This window comes from Aedes albopictus, chromosome 2 (genome assembly GCF_035046485.1).
Source record: "Aedes albopictus strain Foshan chromosome 2, AalbF5, whole genome shotgun sequence".
NCBI lineage: Eukaryota > Metazoa > Arthropoda > Insecta > Diptera > Culicidae > Aedes > Aedes albopictus.
This window is the reverse complement of record NC_085137.1, coordinates 486,156,948-486,176,595: the sequence shown is the minus strand read 5'-3', so window position 1 is coordinate 486,176,595 and position 19,648 is coordinate 486,156,948. Positions and strand designations below refer to the sequence as shown.

The 19,648-nt window shown below is 42.9% G+C and overlaps 3 protein-coding genes across 6 annotated transcripts in view; 1 reads left to right on the top strand and 2 right to left on the bottom strand.

Annotated features, from left to right (window-relative positions):
* Positions 1–5,740: 5,740 nt before the first annotated feature.
* Positions 5,741–7,841, top strand: LOC109623111 (transcription factor grauzone). The gene is made up of 3 exons (XM_020077580.3): positions 5,741–6,132; positions 6,199–7,527; positions 7,586–7,841. The coding sequence occupies exons 1-3, from the start codon at positions 6,031–6,033 to the stop codon at positions 7,742–7,744; spliced, it is 1,590 nt and encodes a 529-aa protein (XP_019933139.2). The 5' UTR covers positions 5,741–6,030; the 3' UTR covers positions 7,745–7,841.
* Positions 7,738–9,253, bottom strand: LOC115265459 (uncharacterized). The gene is made up of 2 exons (XM_029870649.2): positions 9,052–9,253; positions 7,738–8,961 (listed from the first exon to the last, which is right to left on the bottom strand). Exons 1-2 carry the CDS (start codon positions 9,059–9,061, stop codon positions 7,868–7,870), a joined length of 1,104 nt encoding a protein of 367 aa, XP_029726509.1. The 5' UTR covers positions 9,062–9,253; the 3' UTR covers positions 7,738–7,867.
* A 3,308-nt stretch (positions 9,254–12,561) lies between these two features.
* LOC109623109 (trafficking protein particle complex subunit 11) overlaps positions 12,562–19,648 on the bottom strand; it is a 59,159-nt gene continuing 52,072 nt past the window's right edge. For all 4 annotated transcript variants that reach the window (XM_062854143.1, XM_062854145.1, XM_062854144.1 and 1 more), the window contains 3 exons: positions 15,390–15,556; positions 14,978–15,322; positions 12,562–13,391 (listed from right to left, as the gene is read on the bottom strand). In XM_062854143.1, coding sequence (XP_062710127.1) covers positions 13,374–13,391; positions 14,978–15,322; positions 15,390–15,556 — 530 coding nt within the window. In that variant the 3' untranslated portion in view covers positions 12,562–13,373. The remainder of the gene's footprint in view (positions 13,392–14,977; positions 15,323–15,389; positions 15,557–19,648) is intronic.

The following is a 19,648-nucleotide window of genomic DNA, read 5'->3' as shown; positions in this document are numbered from 1 at the left end:
GCTTCAATGTGTGAAGCTTACTCATGCTGCTTTGGCTCTCAAGCACTTGCTCAAAAATGAGTAAGGCCCCCTTTTCTCACTTTAGGAGTGCCATGGGATGAATATAAATTTGAGTAGATCTTGCTCATTATTGAGTGGACCGACTTCTGCGTGGATGGTTTTGCCCCTTTTGCCCCCGCCACCGTCCTGTCAAACTGTCACAAGATTCTCGAACCCATGCAGCAAATAAACTGTGCAAGTAAAACGAGCGTCTGACTTGAACACTTCAACTTTAAAGCTTACACGGAACTACAAATCAACCCAAATTTAAGTTGTTTTGACGCAATCCCGGTCTTCCGTGGAATTAGTCAAATTTGCGTCAAACAAACAGCGATAGTGGTGAGTGAGTAGTTCTCGTTTGAGAGCGGCAAAAAAATTAACCCAGTGGCTAGGGGCGGGACAGTACCTAATACCAACGCTAATACCGCCTAATAAATATTAGTTTCCTAATATTCACCCTTTACTGGAACATTTTTTGTGTAGTATGTCATGACTTTCCATACAACAATCAACTGTCACGAATACGAAAGGTTGAAATACGGTTTGTCTGGTCTCCCTCAATATGTTCAATTAAATTAAATAAATTCAATAACATTCTTTTAATTATTTTAGCATGTGAAAATAACGCAAGCTTCAAAGGAGATGACTTTCGAATGTCTAATTGCTGAACGCAAAAAAAAAAAAAATCAAAGAGGTGGCTACACCAGATGTGATTAGACGTGGTACAGGTTTGCCTTCTGTTGGAAAGGATGTTTTCAAATGTAGATATTGAATAAATAGATACATGTACATAAAAGAAAAAACTGTATTGAATTAAAGACTTCGTTTCTAAACTTTCATCGTCTACATTTCTAGAATAGGAAATGTTATCATTAACATAACAGGGTCATATGGCACTATGGTCTTCAATGACATTTTGGGCTTGAATGTTACTGCTTGTTTCAAATTGTGGTGGGCTTAGCTAATTGGATATTGGCCATCGAAAATTGATCCAAAGTAGGACTCGTGTTAATGTATCACTTGGAATAATCTGTGTGATTTTGAAGATGAACAATACAAACTTTTGATATGTGGATGTATATTCACTTATCCACGAGCGGTAATGGGGGCGGCGGAAAACTAGCCGGGAACTAACTTGTGGGAAAGTCATAGCGGATTCATTCTCCATCTTACTCCTTCTACTACCGTTCGGTAGCGCCAACCGATAGCGATCCGCAAGAAATTTAAGATTATATCAGCCCGCCGCCGCTATTACTGGATGATACACTGAAAGACGGCTTGCGGTTATGACAAGCACACAAATGTTTTCAAATTTACTATGGCAAAACATAATCATCAATCTATAAAAGCTTCTTGTGTGCATTCTGTTTCTTTTCATATCAACCGGTTCGATAGCCGAGTGGTAGCGTGCGAGCCTGGTGATCTCAAGATTCTTGGTTCGAATCCGGTTGCCAACAGAAACTTTTTTTAATTGTAAATCGGGTCCATGGTAAAGTTGAAAACATTAATCTGTTGACTTTCTAGGTTTAATCACCGCATGACTTTATCATAACTGAATTTTATTGGCTTTTCTCGGTGAACTTAATACTACTCAAAGAAGGAGGGAGTAACGAAAGTAATGAAAGAAACGGTGGATAGAATCGCAAGTGTGCGACGAGAGAAATTGAATAGAAGTCGAAAATTAACAGAGGGCCATAATTGAACAACACAATCACAACGACGACCCCTTTGCCTAACGTTCTCGTGTTGAACGGCTAGGTACTAGTAGTTTGATGATGACTACTAGCCCTAGACAGGCAAAAAGATCGTGGTTGTGATCTGTTAAATGTTGTTCGGCTTTGCTTTCGGTTCTATCGATCTGTGACACTTGTTCAGAGATTCATATCGAGCGAACGTTACTTATTTGAGTCATGCGGTGATTAAACCTAGAAAGTAAAATCCAGTTGGCAAGAAAGAATGAAACTCGGTTCGAATAAGATGATTTGGACACAATAGGAGCATACGAGATGAAAGCGCGAAAATCAAATAAGTAACGTTCGCTCGATATGAATCTCTGAACAAGTGTCACAGATCGATAGAACCGAAAGCAAAGCCGAACAACATTTAACAGATCACAACCACGGTCTTTTTGCCTGTCTAGGGCTAGTAGTCATCATCAAACTACTAGTACCTAGCCGTTCAACACGAGAACGTTAGGCAAAGGGGTCGTCGTTGTGATTGTGTTGTTCAATTATGGCCCTCTAATAATTTTCAACTTCTATTCAATTTCTCTCGTCGCACACTTGCGATTCTATCCACCGTTTCTTTCATTACTTTCGTTACTCCCTCCTTCTTTGAGTAGTATTAAGTTCACCGAGAAAAGCCAATAAAATTCAATTATGATAAAGTCATGCGGTGATTAAACCTAGAAAGTAAAATCCAGTTGGCAAGAAAGAATGAAACTCGGTTCGAATAAGATCATTTGGACACAATAGGAGCATACGAGATGAAAGCGCGAAAATCAAATAAGTAACGTTCGCTCGATATGAATCTCTGAACAAGTGTCACAGATCGATAGAACCGAAAGCAAAGCCGAACAACATTTAACAGATCACAACCACGGTCTTTTTGCCTGTCTAGGGCTAGTAGTCATCATCAAACTACTAGTACCTAGCCGTTCAACACGAGAACGTTAGGCAAAGGGGTCGTCGTTGTGATTGTGTTGTTCAATTATGGCCCTCTAATAATTTTCAACTTCTATTCAATTTCTCTCGTCGCACACTTGCGATTCTATCCACCGTTTCTTTCATTACTTTCGTTACTCCCTCCTTCTTTGAGTAGTATTAAGTTCACCGAGAAAAGCCAATAAAATTCAATTATGATTAATCTGTTGAATTGAAACGAAACTCAGTCTGCACAAATCAAGTGGCGTTGTGCATTTATGTTGACCCTCAGAATAGTAATTTCAACCGCAAGCCGTCTTTCAGTGTAGGATACGACGTACCACAGTTCCGCGCAATCACAGTTGCGACGTAATCACCCGCGAGCATTTATAGGCTTTAGCCTCAAACAACGCGCGACTCGTAAAAAATGATACCGATAACCGCATCAGTTCAGTTCCCGTGTCAAACAAAAAAAAAACAATCAGGCTTATTCTGCGCGGCGTGTGAGGTGAGACGGACGGTTTCGTCTCACGTGACGTGAGACGACTAATGTAAATCAAATGGGGCGAGTCGACTTTTGTCACCTCATTCGACTCGTCTCACCTCACACGCCGCGCAGAATAAGCCTGAATCCAATTCGAAACAACGATTCGCCCAATGGTTCACCGGAATCGATCAAATCTGCAGGGGTGTAACTTTTTTTTCTGGCCGATAAAACAGAATTCTAGACGAACATTTGAAAAGGGCCTATCTGCTTTTTGTAAACAAACATGTTTCTGTCTCTGCAGGGCCCATCTGCATCCACCCACCCACATCAACACCCTTAAGAGATAGCTTGAAGAACACTCTTTCTGATAAGGATGCAGATAGACCCTACAGAGACAAAAACATGTTTGTTTACGCAAAGCAGATAGGCCCTTTTCAAATGTTCGTCTAGAATTGGTGAAATATTTCCGTTTTGTTTTTATTGTTCACTGTATCATAAAATTTATCATAAAGTGATTATAACATAAATAATTCATCAAAAATTTTGTTCGAGGAAAAGGCATTTTTGAATGGTAACGATACTTAACAACCCATTCAGTCTATCATTGAAACTCTGAAAACGATAACTGCTATCACCGATATGATATGTTGTACGATTGATTTATGATCCTGTCAATGATAAGACAAATAGTGCGAAAACGATAACCTCTGCAATAGTTGAATGATACCGTTTTATTCGGGAAGTTGTTTTCACCTAACGGAGGCCTCAATTGACGCAAATTTGGGTTAACTCAAGAAAACCCAAATTTGGCTTCTTCCACGGAGGAGCAGTGGATGCGTCGGTGATTCTCTCTTCGTTTTCGACAACAATGCGGTGGGACGAGGGAGAAAACAACCCAACTCTGACTTAAAACTACACTGAAAGGAGCCTTGCAGTAATGACAAGCACAAAAATGTTTTTAAATTTACCATGGCAAAACATGATCATCGACTCACCAACGCTTCTTGTGTGCGTTTTGTTTCTTCTCACATCAACCGGTTCGATAGCTGAGTGGTAGCGTGCGAGCCTGGTGATGTCAAGATTCTTGGTTCGAATCCGGTTGCCAACAGAAACTTTTTTTAATTGAAAATCGAGTCTGTTCGCGCCAACGCGAAGGAATACCCGCGAATATTTTGCCCCTAGTTTCCCTATCACACACCCCGTCGTGCACGCCGTCCAATTGTCCATCCAACGACAACGTGACGTGAACGAACATGCACGCAAGGATCGACCCTCGCATGTACAGCGGGTCCGCCGCCGACGACGACGACCGAACCAATCAACAGCCTGTTCGCAAGGAATTTTCCTCCAACACAATCACCACGCTAAATATGTATCCTTCTCCTCTCCTTCCACTTCATTCATCCCGTACGCTCCTCGACAAGAGTCTCGATTCAACCACCGACCGAAACAGATCAGTTTCAACCACCAACCGAAGAAGTTTTGATTCGCCCCCGACTTGTACACGATCCGAACCGAAGAACGAAATATAGTACCTAGTTTAGTTTTAGTGAACAAACGCGTCTTTTTCTTGTACCAATGCAAACCAAAGTTATACAGTCCACACTTTCAATCGAGCTACCGGTCCCGAATTCCGATCACCCGCAAATTCCCCGTTCCACGACGGAACAGAGTCCATGGTAAAATTGAAAACATAATTCTGTTGAATTAAAACGAAACTCAGTCTGCACAAATTTAGTGGCGTTGTGCATTTAAATTGACCCTCAGAATAGTAATTTTCACCGCAAGCCGCCTTTCAGTGTAAAAGCAGTTTAGCCAAATTTGAGTTTTTAAAACTTATTCTTTGGGTTATCATATTTTTCCGTGTATTATTTAGGCACTTTGTATCCGCATCTTTCTCACTCTCTTTCTGTTTTCACGGAACTACAAATCAACCCAAATTTAAGTTGTTTTGACGCAATCCCGGTCTTCCGTGGAATAACTCAAATTTGCGTCAAACAGCGAAAGTGGTGAGTGAGTAGTTCTCGTTTGAGAGTGGCAAAAAAAATTAACCCACTGGTAAGTTATTTTCACCCAACGGAGGCCTCAAATGACGCAAATTTGGGTTAACTCAAGAAAACCTTGAGAAAACCCAAATTTGGCTTCTTCCACGGAAGAGCAGCGGATGCGTCGGTGCTTCTCTCTTTGTTTTCGACAACATTGCGGTGGGGCGAGGGAGAAAACAACCCAACTTTGAGTTAAAACTAAAAGCAGTTTAGCCAAATTTGAGTTTTTAAAACTTATTCTTTGGGTTTTAATATTTTTCCGTGTTCATGCTATCTGCCGTTTAGCCTGGGTTGAAGAGAAGTGTTTCGTCAACCCAGGCGAAGCACTAGATAGCATGAAAACATAAAGAGAGTGAGAGAGATGCGGATACAAAATGCATAAATAATAGTATATAAATTCCGTGTATACTTTTATTTCTGAGTGTAACAAATATGTAAATATGGCCATTACGAAATGTTAAGCGAGAAGTTGATTATGCTGCATGGGCCCGAGTAGTGACGCTTCACAATGTTTGTTCTACTTTATCGGTGGTTTTCAGCGACCGAAACAAAAAAAGCAAAAACGAAGCCACGGGCAGTAACATTTTCGTAAATTTTTGCTTTCTTTCAATAGTTTTGGGCAAAAAATAGTGGAAAATTTATATCAATTAGTGAAGCGCATTCACAACTTTGCGAACAAAAGATTATGCTGCAATTTGAAATCAACTAGGTACCTCGAAAAGTTTCAGACACAATCCCCTTCTAGTTCGGTTGAGTAGTTATACAACACCCCTTTGCTCACTGTGCAGGGAAGAGAAAGTGGTACAGATAAAAAAAAATGTCAATCGGAAAGTGTCGCCTGTGTCTGATGGGTTGTCCCGTTACGTACGTCGAGGACGAAGAGCTGCGCTGGGTGGTTGATAAGATTTTCTACTTCAAGGTTTGACTTCGGTTAGGGATAGGGATCTGCAATCTTCCGCTTATGTGTTTGTTTTATGATTTCTAGATTTTCCGGAACCCGGGGGATGTGGCATTGGTTTGTGAAACCTGCAGGGAAACTGTGACTGGCTTTCACGAGTACGCGGAGAGTGTATGGAGTAATCAGCAGTTCTTGCGAGCCAGCGCGGTGCCGTCTACCAGTAAGGGTATCGTCACCAAGCCTGATCCCGATGGAGATCATGTTGCCAAGAGGGAAAGGGAAGAAGACGAGGAAGAGCCACCCCTGCCGGTGGCATACCTGGAAACGAGTATGGCCAATGAGGATGAGTCCCTGGAGGATGATGATGAGGAAGCGGATTACAAAGGTGATCGGGAATGGATGGTTCCGGAGGATGATGATGATCTAGAGGAGGGAGATGAGAGCGGAGATGAAGCAATTACGAGTGATCCGATTAAGTCCGAGAAGAAGGTCAAACGCGCTGTGTTTGAAATGGATCAGGACATGGAAGACGTGGAATACTTGGAAGATGAAGTGCAGCCGAAGAAACAGCGTACTCCTAAAGTAAAGAAATCTGGCCCTAGTAAGCCAGTCGTTACGAAGGTAGTTGAGAGTCCTAAAACGGAATTAGAAGAGCAACTATTGCAGCATTATAACTTGTTGTGCGATTTGTGCGGTCAGCCGTTGAGTGGATTTGCCGAGCTGATGAGACATTTCAAGAACATCCACAATCAACCAGGATATTTGAACTGCTGCAACAAGAAAATTACGAAGAAATGCTGGATGATTGAGCATATTCAGGTTCACCTGAATCCGGACATATTTCATTGCGCCATCTGTCGGAAGAGTTACAGCTCCAGTCGAGTGCTCAAAGAGCACACAAAAGAGGTTCACACTCCGAATGAGGAGCGTTCTATAAAGTGCGAAACGTGTCATAAGCCGTTTGCAACGCAGCGGGCTCTTAGCGCTCATTTGATGGTGTCGCACGGATCGGTTCCATGTCCCGAATGCCACAAGCTGTTGGCGTCGCAAGGATCCCTCAAGAAGCACATGGTTATGATGCATGGCGAGGGGGAACAGCATGTGTGCGACGTTTGCGCCCGGGTGTTCCGCTCCAAGCCGTGCTTCGACAAGCACGTCAAAATGCATCTCGGAACGTTCGAGGTGGAACGGGTCCAGTGCACGTTGTGTCTGGCCTGGCTCACCAACAAGTACTGCCTGAGACAGCACATGCGCCGAATTCACACCAACGCGGACGAGGTGGTTTCCTGTGAGATTTGCGGCCGAGCACAGCGGAATCAGGTTATGCTGCGGCACCACATGACCCGGGCCCATGGCGAGAGTCGCTTCGAGTGCGACGTGTGCTTCAAGAAGTTCAAGCGACCACATCACATGAGAGTTAGTCAATTGAGTATATTGATGTGCATTAATCTTAACCTGTACCATCTCTTTTTAGGAACACAAAGCGATTCACCACACCGGCGAGGATCTATACGGTTGCGATTACTGCCCCGAGCGGTTCAACAACAAGAACAAGCAGTGTCTGCACCGGAAGACCTGCCATCCGGTCGAGTTCGAAGAGGAGATGCGTCGCCGGGCCATGAAAGACGTGTAGAGATTCAGACTTGAAACGTATTTAACAACAATATTTTAAGCTACTTACAATGTGAATTCACAGTTTAATAAATTATAGTACATACCTACATCGTAAATGTTGAGTTATACCTATACGTGTCACCTAGCAGAGTGATTCCTCAATGCTGCAGCTCATTCGCGGTTCGATCTCACCCAATCCCGAATCGCTGGAGGATGACCCATCGTTAACCAAATCGTTCATGAAGTATCCGCGATTGGCCCAGTACGGATCCTCCTCGGTGAAGTGCATTGGCTGTTCACCGGACTCGTTTCCGTCCTCTTCCTTGCTGCTGCACTGTCTGGCAGCAACGCGCATCAGCAGACGATGCAATCGTGTCGGGTCGCACTTGAGCTCGATTCCCAGCGCAAGTGATGTTTCGCGGCTCAGCTCCAACATCCCGGATGATCTTTGCTGTACGCACACGTTCCTCTTTCCAACGGAGCGATTCAAATCACCAATGGAAGTTTGATTGCCGACCTCGCGGACACGGGTGCTGTGATACTTCTGCACTCCTACGTTCCTCCGCTCGATTGGATTCGTCTGTACCGTAACGTTCTCATGTGATACACTATCCGTGTTAATGGCTGCATCCGACATCCGCATTCGTTTCGGTTCCTCTTCCGGAGGCGATGTTTGAATTTCTGCATCCCTGGTGTTTCGCCTCTCCACACTTGGCGAGAGTTGAACACCCACATCTCTCTGAGCAATTTTAGCAGATTCCGCTTGCGCACCAAAATCTCGCGTTGCGATGGCAACCAAGCTAGTCTGGATTGCAACTTCCTCCTTCGCGATCTCGTCCGTGTTCAGTCCGACTTCCTTTCGCGCTGGTGGCACAGTGACACCGCCATCGGAACCAAACAAGGCCACTGACTCGGTTTGAAGGTGAAGCTGTTCATAAGCCTTTCGGGACTGTTCCAGAATTTGTTCCAGTACACCGTCGCGTTTGCGCAGTTGACTCTCGTGTTGCTCGTACTGTTTGAGCAGATCCTGCTGGCCGGAAAATAAACTTCCGGACACGTTGCCGACACTGTCTTCGGCTGTGCTCTCGGGAACCTCCACGGAACCACCTACGGCGGTTGCACTTCCGTTCCCCGGAGGACACTTCGCGCGAGCAGTCGACGATCGCGTTTTGAGTGGACGTCCGCGACCTCTTCCTTTCGCAGGCTTCTGCGAGCTTTCAACCACTTCTTCTTGAGCTGTTTGAGGAAATCGTTAAAAGTGCCGGGTAAAGCAATTAAATGAAATTCAATTAAACGAAAATACAAAATAATCAAAAAGGTACTCACAAAACTGCATGATCTTGGAACTTTGCAAGTTTTTATTCAACTCGACCACGTGGTGTTATTGCTGATGTCGCTGATGCGCTTAAGCGCCGCGGCGCGGGAGACTGATTCGCATTCGACGCGACGTCAGCTGACAAGCATGCAGCCAGGATGACTGAACCAAAATCGTATTTCAAAACAAATCTGGAGCTTATCACGCAAACAATGACGCCCAGATTTTGTCACCAACATCGGTAACCCAGATTTGAGTAAAGGTGCCTTTACTCAGATTAGAGTAACTGCAGTTTTGCTCAATCTGGGTCGCTTTGACATCAATCTGGGTAACTGAGGGTTAGCGTGTATCACGCAAACAATGACGCTTGTTTAAAACCATTAACAGTTACTGGGTTTTACACATTTTACATCATTCGGCGTATTTATTCAACTCGGCAAGCCTCGTTGGAAAAATGTACGGATCGTGCTGTAAAAATCATCATTTTGCTACTATCGTGCATCAATTACCAGGTACTTCATTCGATTGCGAAAGAACTTTCGGTTCAGTGTAGGCGTCGGCGAACCAAAACAAGAAAACCTAGCACGCAGCCAATCAATTTTGCATCGCATCGCACAGTGTAAAAACGTTCGAAAAAGTTCCCAAAAAAAAAAACCTAAAACGTGCGACCTCACGATTGAAGAAAATGGCCAACAATTGCGACGCGCAAGAGTCCACACTGTCCCCGACGGAACCGCTTTCGCCCATCGTCCCATGCAAAACCAAAGCGGAGAAGAAACAATTTACGGATGCCGCCTCGTGTCCGATCGTGCCGGACGAAGCCACCAAGCAGAAGATCAAACTTCGCCACCACGTGGGTACCTTCCAGGGTGGCAAGCAGCGCCATTACGCCCAATGGAGAAAACGTTTGCTCTCGCACCTGGACAGGCTTGGGCTGACGTTTACGTTGCAGCGTACGCCACCGGAAGAGCAGTTTCCCGCCGGACTGGATCCGGCTGAACGCGAGGCTATGTATCATACCCGCTGCGAGTACGACTGCGATGCCATCGAGGAGTTTTGTATGTCCGTCGAGGGGGAAGCGCTGGAGAAAATCGGACAGTGCACCTACGCCAAGGAAATACTGGACACACTGGATGAATGCTATTTGAAGAGCAGCGCTTCGGGCAGGCGCAGCAAGGTAGCGGAGGCTTAAAGTGAAATTTGAGGATGAAAAGTTGATTTTTGATTTAAATATTTGAACTTTGTTTTTTTTTTCGTAATTTGTAATTTTATTGAAAACGATGACTTGTTTTAGATATTTTTTTTTGTTCGTTATTATTTAGTTTAAAAGAATAATCCGATAGTCTTTTTTATGTATTTCTTAGAATTCTTGTTCAATAAAACCTAAATAAATATTATAATAAAAGTACGTCAAACAGGAGCAAAATATGTAAATAAATTCGTTAACATCAAACTTTTCACCACCTAGAACCACTTCGTCACCATGGCCGGACCGACGTTGGCCACCAACAATCATGGACTTGGTTTTGTAAGGCCTGTAGTACACTGGGTCAAATATTTGACAAAAAAACTCAAGAAACAACATCAGTTTGACACTAATGAAAATTCGATCGAGTCAAACAAGATGTTTGAGCATTGGTTTATTTTTGGACAAATATTTGACCCTGTGTACAGTAGACGTTCGATAAGTGCAACATGTTTACGTTTCAGTTACCGAATGAAATTCGCTAACTGCAATAGAGCTTGCTGACGTTTATTCACCTTTCTCTTTCAAACATGCAGGCGGCATAGGATTTGTTGTCATCAGGAAAGGTTTCCCGATGAAAACCAATCCTATCCCTCCTGCATGCATGAAAGAGATAGGTGAATAAACGTCAGCAAGCTCTATAGAGCTCATATATGACTGACAGCCATCAAACAGTTGTCAATTGCTGTTGGACGCAGCCAGAATGCACTCAAAAACATCGCAATGCAGCTTTAGTGCATTCGTTTTTGACAGATAGCGGTGCGATAACTGCAAAATTGTTGCACTTAGCGGACTTGCAGTTAAACCGTTTGCACCGAGCGAACGTCTACTGTACTAATAGCTTAAGTTTCGAAGTCTCCCTCTTCCGATGTCAATATCGTCTGCGAAGCCCAGTAGCATATGTGAGCGCGTGAAAATGATTCCTTTCTTCTGCACACCACGTCTTCTTATCGCTCCTTTCAGTGCTATGTTGAACTTTAAGTTCGAAACAACATCGAACATCTGATCCGATGTTGATCGGCCCTTATGAAAACCCGCTTGATATTCGGCGACGAAGGACTCAGCCTATTACACAGAATTCCGGTCATAATTTTGAACGATGAATTGAGAAGTGTTTTTCCTCTGTATTTCGCGCACTCCAGTCGATCGATGCCCTTTCTTGTAAAGAGAGCAAATAGACCATCCAGGCCTCGATCCAGGCCGCTTGTTGTTCTTCAGCCCTCTAATGGCTATCTTTACCACGTTTCACAGCCTGTCCGTCGTCGACTCGAATTCTGCTTGAATCTCTTCCATTCCCAGCGTTCAGCAATTCCTTGAAATGCCCTCTCAATCTGATAACCACCATTGTTTTGTCTGTCAGCAAGTTTCCATCACGGTCATTGTATTCTCAATTTAGTTGAAAATCGGAGTTTTCGACTAGCGAAGTTGGATTTTTCTTCAAATCCGTGCGTCGGACCTAACTTCGGAAGTGGTGCGCTGTAAAGCAAACCTGATCCGCTATACAGCGCACCACTTCCGAAGTTAGGTCCGACGCACGGATTTGGAGAAAAATCTAACTTCGCTAGTCGAAAATTCCGGGTTTCAACTGCACGTACAATATATGACGTTTTTCTCCGCACGCTATTGACAGTTTCGTAAAGTCTCTGCATACCATTCTGTTCCATACTCTCTAGGTCTTGAGCAATCACATTTTGCTCATTTTTTTTTCTCGGTGGAGTCGTTTTTCGGCTACCATTGCTGCCCTATATCGCTTCCTGTCTTGCCGTGTCCCCGACACCAGAATCCCGCAAATGGCAGCATTTTTCTCGTCCGTCACTTTTACTCCTCACCGAACCACCGGCTCCTAGGTCGTCTTTGAACACTACGATGTTATTGCTAATAAATTAGAAACGATCATCGAGGGCCATAGTGGAACAGTTCAACAGGTTATGGACCCAGAAGCATCGACCTGGAGAAGGAACTATTAGGAAAATGGATCGACTGCATTGGAGGACAAAGTGCACGATATCGAGAACAATACGGCCAAAACTGATAAGGTAATAAGAGGGAGGAACATGGAGGTAAGTTCATAAAATCGATCGCCAATAGTCTAGTCTTGTTAAGGCCTGAATGGCCATAATGGGCTAGGTCGGCAAGTTCGTCCCCTTGTCACAGTCTACGGCTCAATTCTTTTGAACAGGATAGTTCATTCGACCCTACGTCTAAGAATTCCACCACAACCCAGGCATTGAAGGAGAGTGTGATATTCCCATATAAAAAAGTCTAGTCACAGCAGTTCAAATCAATAAATAATATTGTAACTCGTATTCTTTTTCAACTTTTCTATCAACACTCTACGGAGGTTGTAACATCAAAACCACTAGCGTCACAGATTGCCAACTTTCCTAATGTTTCGTAATAGCACTACATCTTTTTAGTCTAATTTACATTGTTTCAGCCGGGCAGAACAGTATTTGGGAAGAATGCGCCACCTATCGGACGGCGACAAACATTCACATATTTCCCAAAATGAGTACTGCTGCTAGCTGAAAATCCATCCTACAATCAGTCATACACATCATTTCCTATCGTTTGTCTTAAACAGTAATAATTACAGAATTTTCTCCTGCCATCGTACTTATTAGGCATTACTATCAAACATTGTATCCGATCACTACAGAACGCAGAATAATTGATTTAAAACAGAATTTTCAAACTTTACTAAAGTTATGCTTATCTATAGAAAGAATTCGGTCCAATAAAAATTCTCGCACTTCGAAAATCGATGCTTCTTTTATCTTGTAACCAGTAGGATTTTGTCGTCAAATAACATATCCAATATAGTGATAAGGGTTCCGTTGCAATACAGTTTGTTGATCATAACTCACTAGCATGTGTTCGGTATCGACTACATACCTGCTCTAAATATGTAGATATTTTCTACAAATCACCACCGACGACTCATAAACAACTAATGGAAAATAGAGGAAGAATCACCCGTTCCGCTGTAAATCCCTCAGCCCGTTCCGAATGGTGTGTGGTGGTGGCATCTGGCTGTTGGACATTATTGGCATGGTTAACGGCCAGCACGTTCTCCAGTGGTGCTCTTCACTTTCGTGTTGGCGGCTGTGGGGAAATTTAAATGTTTTTTTTTTTTAAATAAGGCCGGAACAAATCTCATTTTCTTCTTTTGTCACAATACTCCTTGGCTCGCTAAGGGGGAGGACAATAAATAATAAATGTAATTGATGAAGAAATACCCAAACAATTCGGCAAAATTTATAAACTCATCGGATTTATTAAGGAATTTTCTGTGAAACTGTAATTTCACCTTAAAATTTTAAAATTTCTTGAATAATTTATTGAAAATGTTGAATTTCGACCAAAATTTTCCGAGGGGGCGGTGACATAAGAGAAAATCAAAATTTGTGTCAGCCTAATAATACAGAACTGAGGCGTTGTTCGTGTGACGCCCGTAGGCCCTTAGGGAAGTTGATATAGGGATGTCAAATTTAATATTTTTATATTGCATTCGAGTATTCTTTATATTGTTGAAATTTCAGTATTCTTCATAAAACTGAAATTCAGGGAAACCATATTTCAAACCATTCCCAAGAAACAAGCATGTCATATAAGAGTTACGACAGCGCAAGTTGTGGTTGTATAGAAGTTAAGTTGACGTAATTCTAACACAATGTTAGAATTACGTGAAATCAACTTCTATAAACCAAAATCTGCGCTGCCGTAAGGCCTGTAGTACACAGGGTCAAATATTTGACAAGGAAAGAAACAACATCAGTTTGACATTAACCGACGTCTCCACACTAGACAGAAATGTCTTGCCATTTTGCTGGACAGATGTGTCATGACAGAAATGTTCTCTCGCTGTTTGCATGGAAACCAGCGGTGTTGATCATTTCTGTTATGTTTACTTTTTCTGGCAGCAAAATGGCAAGACATTTCTGTCTAGTGGAGACGTCGGTTAATGTCAAACTGATGTTGTTTCTTTCCTTGTCAAATATTTGACCCTGTGTACTACAGGCCTTACGGCAGCGCAGATTTTGGTTTATAGAAGTTGATTTCACGTAATTCTAACATTGTGTTAGAATTACGTCAACTTAACTTCTATACAACCACAACTTGCGCTGTCGTAACTCTTATATGACATGCTTGTTTCTTGGGAATGGTTTGAAATATGGTTTCCCTGAATTTCAGTTTTATGAAGAATACTGAAATTTCAACAATATAAAGAATACTCGAATGCAATATAAATGAAAATTCGATCAAGTCAAACAAGATGTTTGCATTGGTTTGTTTTTGGACAAATATTTGACCCTGTGTACTAACAGCTTAACTCTTATATAACATGTATGTTGCTTGGATTCTGATGCCGAGCCAATAACAAATTTATTGGTTTTTAAGAAAATTTTTTTTTGGAGATCTGATCAGTTTCATTGGTTGTGGAAGTTATGGAAATACATACTTTGAATAAATTAAAATCCTTGATAACGGAAGCGGGACATTTGGCATAATCGTTTGGCATAAGGTAACTTTTTATAATAGTCATTTGGTGTCATAGAAATGCACCCTTCTTTTTATGCCATGTGACCTCTTAGAATACCAGAAATCAGATTTAGGGTAAGTGCACGTCAGTGAAAAAAAAAACGATTATGTTTCCCTCCCCCTAAAATCAACCAACAGTTCATACTTACATGAATGAAAACCATTTTGGGCATCCACCGTTTGACCAATGAGTCCAGCTCGGCTTTCCGTTTTGCCTCCAGACCGTCGCTGCCGGTCGAATCAGACGAATCGACACCGGATGGCTGAGTATTGCTAGTCGCGGCATCACTGGAGTTGACCATCACCCCTGGAATCGGAGTTCCCTTCCCGGATTGTGGTCCACTGTTGATTGAGGTCGCTGCTGCTGTTGCTGTTGCGGCCGCTTGGCTGACATAGTCGAGTTGCAACTCAGGCAGCGGCTGCCAGCCCGCCTTCAAAGGATACAGATTGAACAGCAGGTCGTACGACGAAAAGGCAAATATGGTAACGTTCAGCTGTGAAGGTGAATAATATGCGTATGAGTATTTTGTGAAATCAATTGGAGAATGAAACCTCGTTTACCTGCCGGTGACCGGAGAACATAAAACTATCGGAACTATTCAGCAACGCTTGAAGTTGTATGATTTTTCGTGTAGGGTTCCTTAACGTCACCCGAAGGGTCATCGGCACCCGAACGTACATCTTCTCCTCCAAGTAGCAGTAGATGTTCAGTGGTGGATCTATCACTTCTGCAATCGAAAAATGTGAATATGTGAGATAGGTAAGGCATAATGAATCCTATTAAAACATGATGATCATATCAAACTCCTAAAATTTATGTTTTGGACCAAACCTAGTGCTCGCTTCGTTTGGAAAGGAACTAGGTAAGTCGACTTGAAATGTATAGCCTTCTGAGCAGTTTCATTTTGAAGGTATTAGGTATGCGATCAACTAAATAGGGCAATTTACACAATTTTTCGATCTCCAATATTTAGGTAGGAACTTCCTGAGACTTCTGGACCCTAACCTCCAACAGATTGGGAAGGTGGTCGGCTGGTTGAAAAACTACAAAGCCGCTGGAGCAGATCAACTACCAAACGAGCTTCAAAAATACGGTGGAGAAGCCCTGATGAAAGCACTACACTGGGTCATTACCAAGATTTGGGAGGAGGAAGTATTACCGGAGGAATGGATGGAAGGTATCGTGTGTCCCATCCCATCAAAAAGGCGACAAGTTAGATTACGGGAATAATCGCGCGATCACACTACAAACACTGCCTACAAGATACTATCTCAAGTTTTATACCGCCATCTATCATCGATTGCAAGTGAGTTCGTTGGGCAATATCAGGTTGGATTCATGGGTGAACGCGCTACAACGGACCAGATGTTCGCCATCCGCCAGGTGTTGCAGAAATGCCACGAATACAACGTGCCCACGCATCACTTGTTCATCGAATTTAAATCGGCGTATGATACAATCGATCGAGATCAGCTATGGCAGATTATGCACGAGTACGGGTTCTCGGATAAACTGATACGATTGACCAAGGCGACGATGGATCGAGTGATGTGTGTACTTCGAGTATCAGGGACACTCTCGAGTCCCATTAAATCTCACAGAAGGTTACGGCTAGGTGATGGTCTTTCGTGCTTGCTGTTTAACATCGCCTCAGAAGAATAAGGAAAGCGAGGATAAACACGAGTGGAACGTTTTGCACGCCCAGTCAACCAGTGATCGTATAAGATGTTGCATAGGATTTTAAGTGTTCTTTGAGCACTTCCACAGTTATTAATTGAAGGGCTTTCTTTGCCTGCCATTGCATGAATTTGTATATTGTGAGGCAAGTACAATAATACACTATGTCCAGGGAGTCGAAAAAATTTTCCCGACCGGAACGGGAATCGACCCGACGTCTCCGGATTGGCGATCCATAGCCTTAATTACTAGGCTAACTGGAGACCCCCAAGGAGACCCCATGATATTGATATTATAGCTCGCAAATTTAAGACGATGGCGGAAACGTACATCCGATTAAGGTGAAACGGGACGCCGTGTTATTTTTCCTATCTTGCCTCTCTTTCTAACAATTTGCCTCGCGATTTTGAAGATGGTAATCTCGAGTTCTATTGCACTGAAGCTGCTGAAAACCAATCAGCATATGCACTGCAAGTGAGCATACACAATGATAGGTTTTTGTTGCAAAATATGAAGTAGAATCTGAGATTACCATCTTAGTAGCCACAGAGCAATGGCGGGTATTTCCTCGACCGTCCCGTCCGCCCTTAAAGAAAGCCAGGCGTATCGGATTAGTCATTAATGTGTCGAAGACAAAGTACATGATAGCAAAGAACTCTAAGGAGAAATTACCGCGTCCCCCACCCCGAATTTCTATCGACGATGATGAAATTGAGGCGGTTGAACAATTCGTGTACTTGGGCTCACAACGACAACGATACAAACAGAACAATTCAGAGACGCATCGTGGCAGGAAATCGTGCTTATTTTGGATTCCGTAGAATTCTACGATCGAATAAAGTTCGCCGTCACACGAAGTAAACTATCTACAAAACGCTGAAGCATGGACTCTTCGTGCAGAGGACCAACGAGCCCTTGGAGTTTTCGAAAGGAAGGTGTTGCGTACCATCTACGGCGGAGTGCAGAAGGAAGACGGGACATGGAGAAGACGAATAAACCACGAGCTGCTGAGAACCAACCATCGCCCACACCGCGAAAATCGGGAAGCTACGGTGGGCGGGTCACGTCATCAGGTCTTAGTCTGACCGGTAAGATAAGGTAAGTAACAGAGCAGTGGAAATCGTCGATAGAGTGTAATCAGAGTTGTTCCTATTAATTCAACCTTCTTATGCTTATCCTTTGACATGTAAAAGGATAAGCATTAGAGGGCGGTATAGGTACACATCTGATTACAGATAGATTGTACACTCATTGGAATACAATTGGTACTTGCTATGAAGTCTTTGAAACGATTATCAACCATACCTTGTTTTCTTGCTGCAGAGCCAATATTTCACCGAATCACCATGAATTTCACACAGGAAGATCAATCATTGTAACTAATCTTACTCCGTTCAAATTGCAATGCGTACGGAGTATTGAACAGGTTGCGCAGCAAAACGTTGTGTACACCGACTTGACTTTGATTGCATTTATCACTTCATCCTAAATTGGAAATTTCTGACTTGGTTCAGTAATCCAACTCCAATTCGAAAGACTGCAAACTTTGGATTAAACTTGGCTCAGCCCTCTCAGTCAACTTCACCAACATGCTGGAGTGCCTACCTCGAGGAAGTAACTCGGGACCTCAGGCACAAACGTTATGGGTACCTAGTTTAAACTTCAGAATAGAGCTTGCTGACGTTTATTCACCTTTCTCTTTCAAACATGCAGGCGGAATAGGATTTGTTGTCATCAGGAAAAGTTTCCCGATGAAAACAAATCCTATCCCGCCTGCATGCTTGAAAGAGAGAGGTAAATAAACATCAGCAAGCTCTATTGAAGCGTCAAATATCAGCCTTAGCTTAGATATATAGCTTAGATAAAGCTGTCCTTCTGTGGTTCGTTCGATTGATGTGCGGATGCCAGGCGTAAAGTGAAGAGTGGGTGAAGATTACAGTGAAGCGGCACAGTTCACTTGGTTGCATAATTTGTAGGCATTTGGAGGAACTTTCGGAGCAACTTCTAAAGCTTTTTCCGAAAGAACTCTTAGAGAAATGCATGGAAGAATCTTCCGCAATTCACAGAGGAACTTCTAGAAGAATTCCGGGAGGAATTTATAGAGGATTTAGCGGCAAAACCCTGGAATTCTTCTTCTAGAGGAATTCTCGAAGAAAATTTCCCGAAGATGAACTTCTACATAGATGAATTCTAGAAAAATTTCTAGAGGAATTTTTGATTGGAGGATACTGCTATAAAAATTGCTGGAGGAACCCTTAATGGAACACTTGGAGATATTTCTGGAAAAATTCCTGGAGCAACACCTAGAGGAATTTCTGGTAGAACATTCTGTGGAATTCCCGGAGAAGCTCCTAGATTATTTTTTGTAGTATTTATTTATGAGTAACTTAAGCTCTACACTCACCTAGAGGAATGCGCAGAGGAACCTCCAGCAATTCCTAGAGAAATTTGTAAAAAAATCCCAGAGGAACTCTTGCAGGAATTCACAGAGGAACTTTTTCAGGTGTTCGCGGAAAAATGGAACACTTGAAAATTCTCAAATCTAACTCCTAGATGAATTCCAGGTGAAACTTCTGGAGAATCTAAGGTAGAACTCTTGGAGAAATCTCAGGTGGGAGTCCTTGAGCAATCATTGGTGGAACACTTGGAGAAGTTCCTGCTGGTACTCTGGCAGAAATCTATGGAGGAGTTCCAACTACTAAAACAATCGTAGATTTAACACTTGGCAAAATTTTACGTTGAACTTTGAGAGATTTTTGAGTAAATCTCCTGAAAGAATTCCTGGATAATTTCAAATTGAACTCTTGGAGGAATGCCTGGTGGAAGACCTGAAGGAATTCTAGGTGTCACTCCTGGGGGAAGTTCTGTAGAAACTCCAGGTAGTATACTCCTGGACGAACTCCATTTGGAACTCTCGGCAGAACTCTAGGTGAAACACCTAAAGAAATTCCAGGTGGCACGCCTGAATGAATTCCAGGTTTGAACTCTTGGAGGAATACCAAGTGAAACTCCTCGAGGAATTCCAGGTGTAACTCCTGGAGAAGGAACTTCAGGAGGAAATCCTGGAAGAACTCCAGGGGAAATACCTGCAGAAACTCGGGGTAGAACTCCTTGAGGAATTCCAGTTGGTACTCCTGGAGGA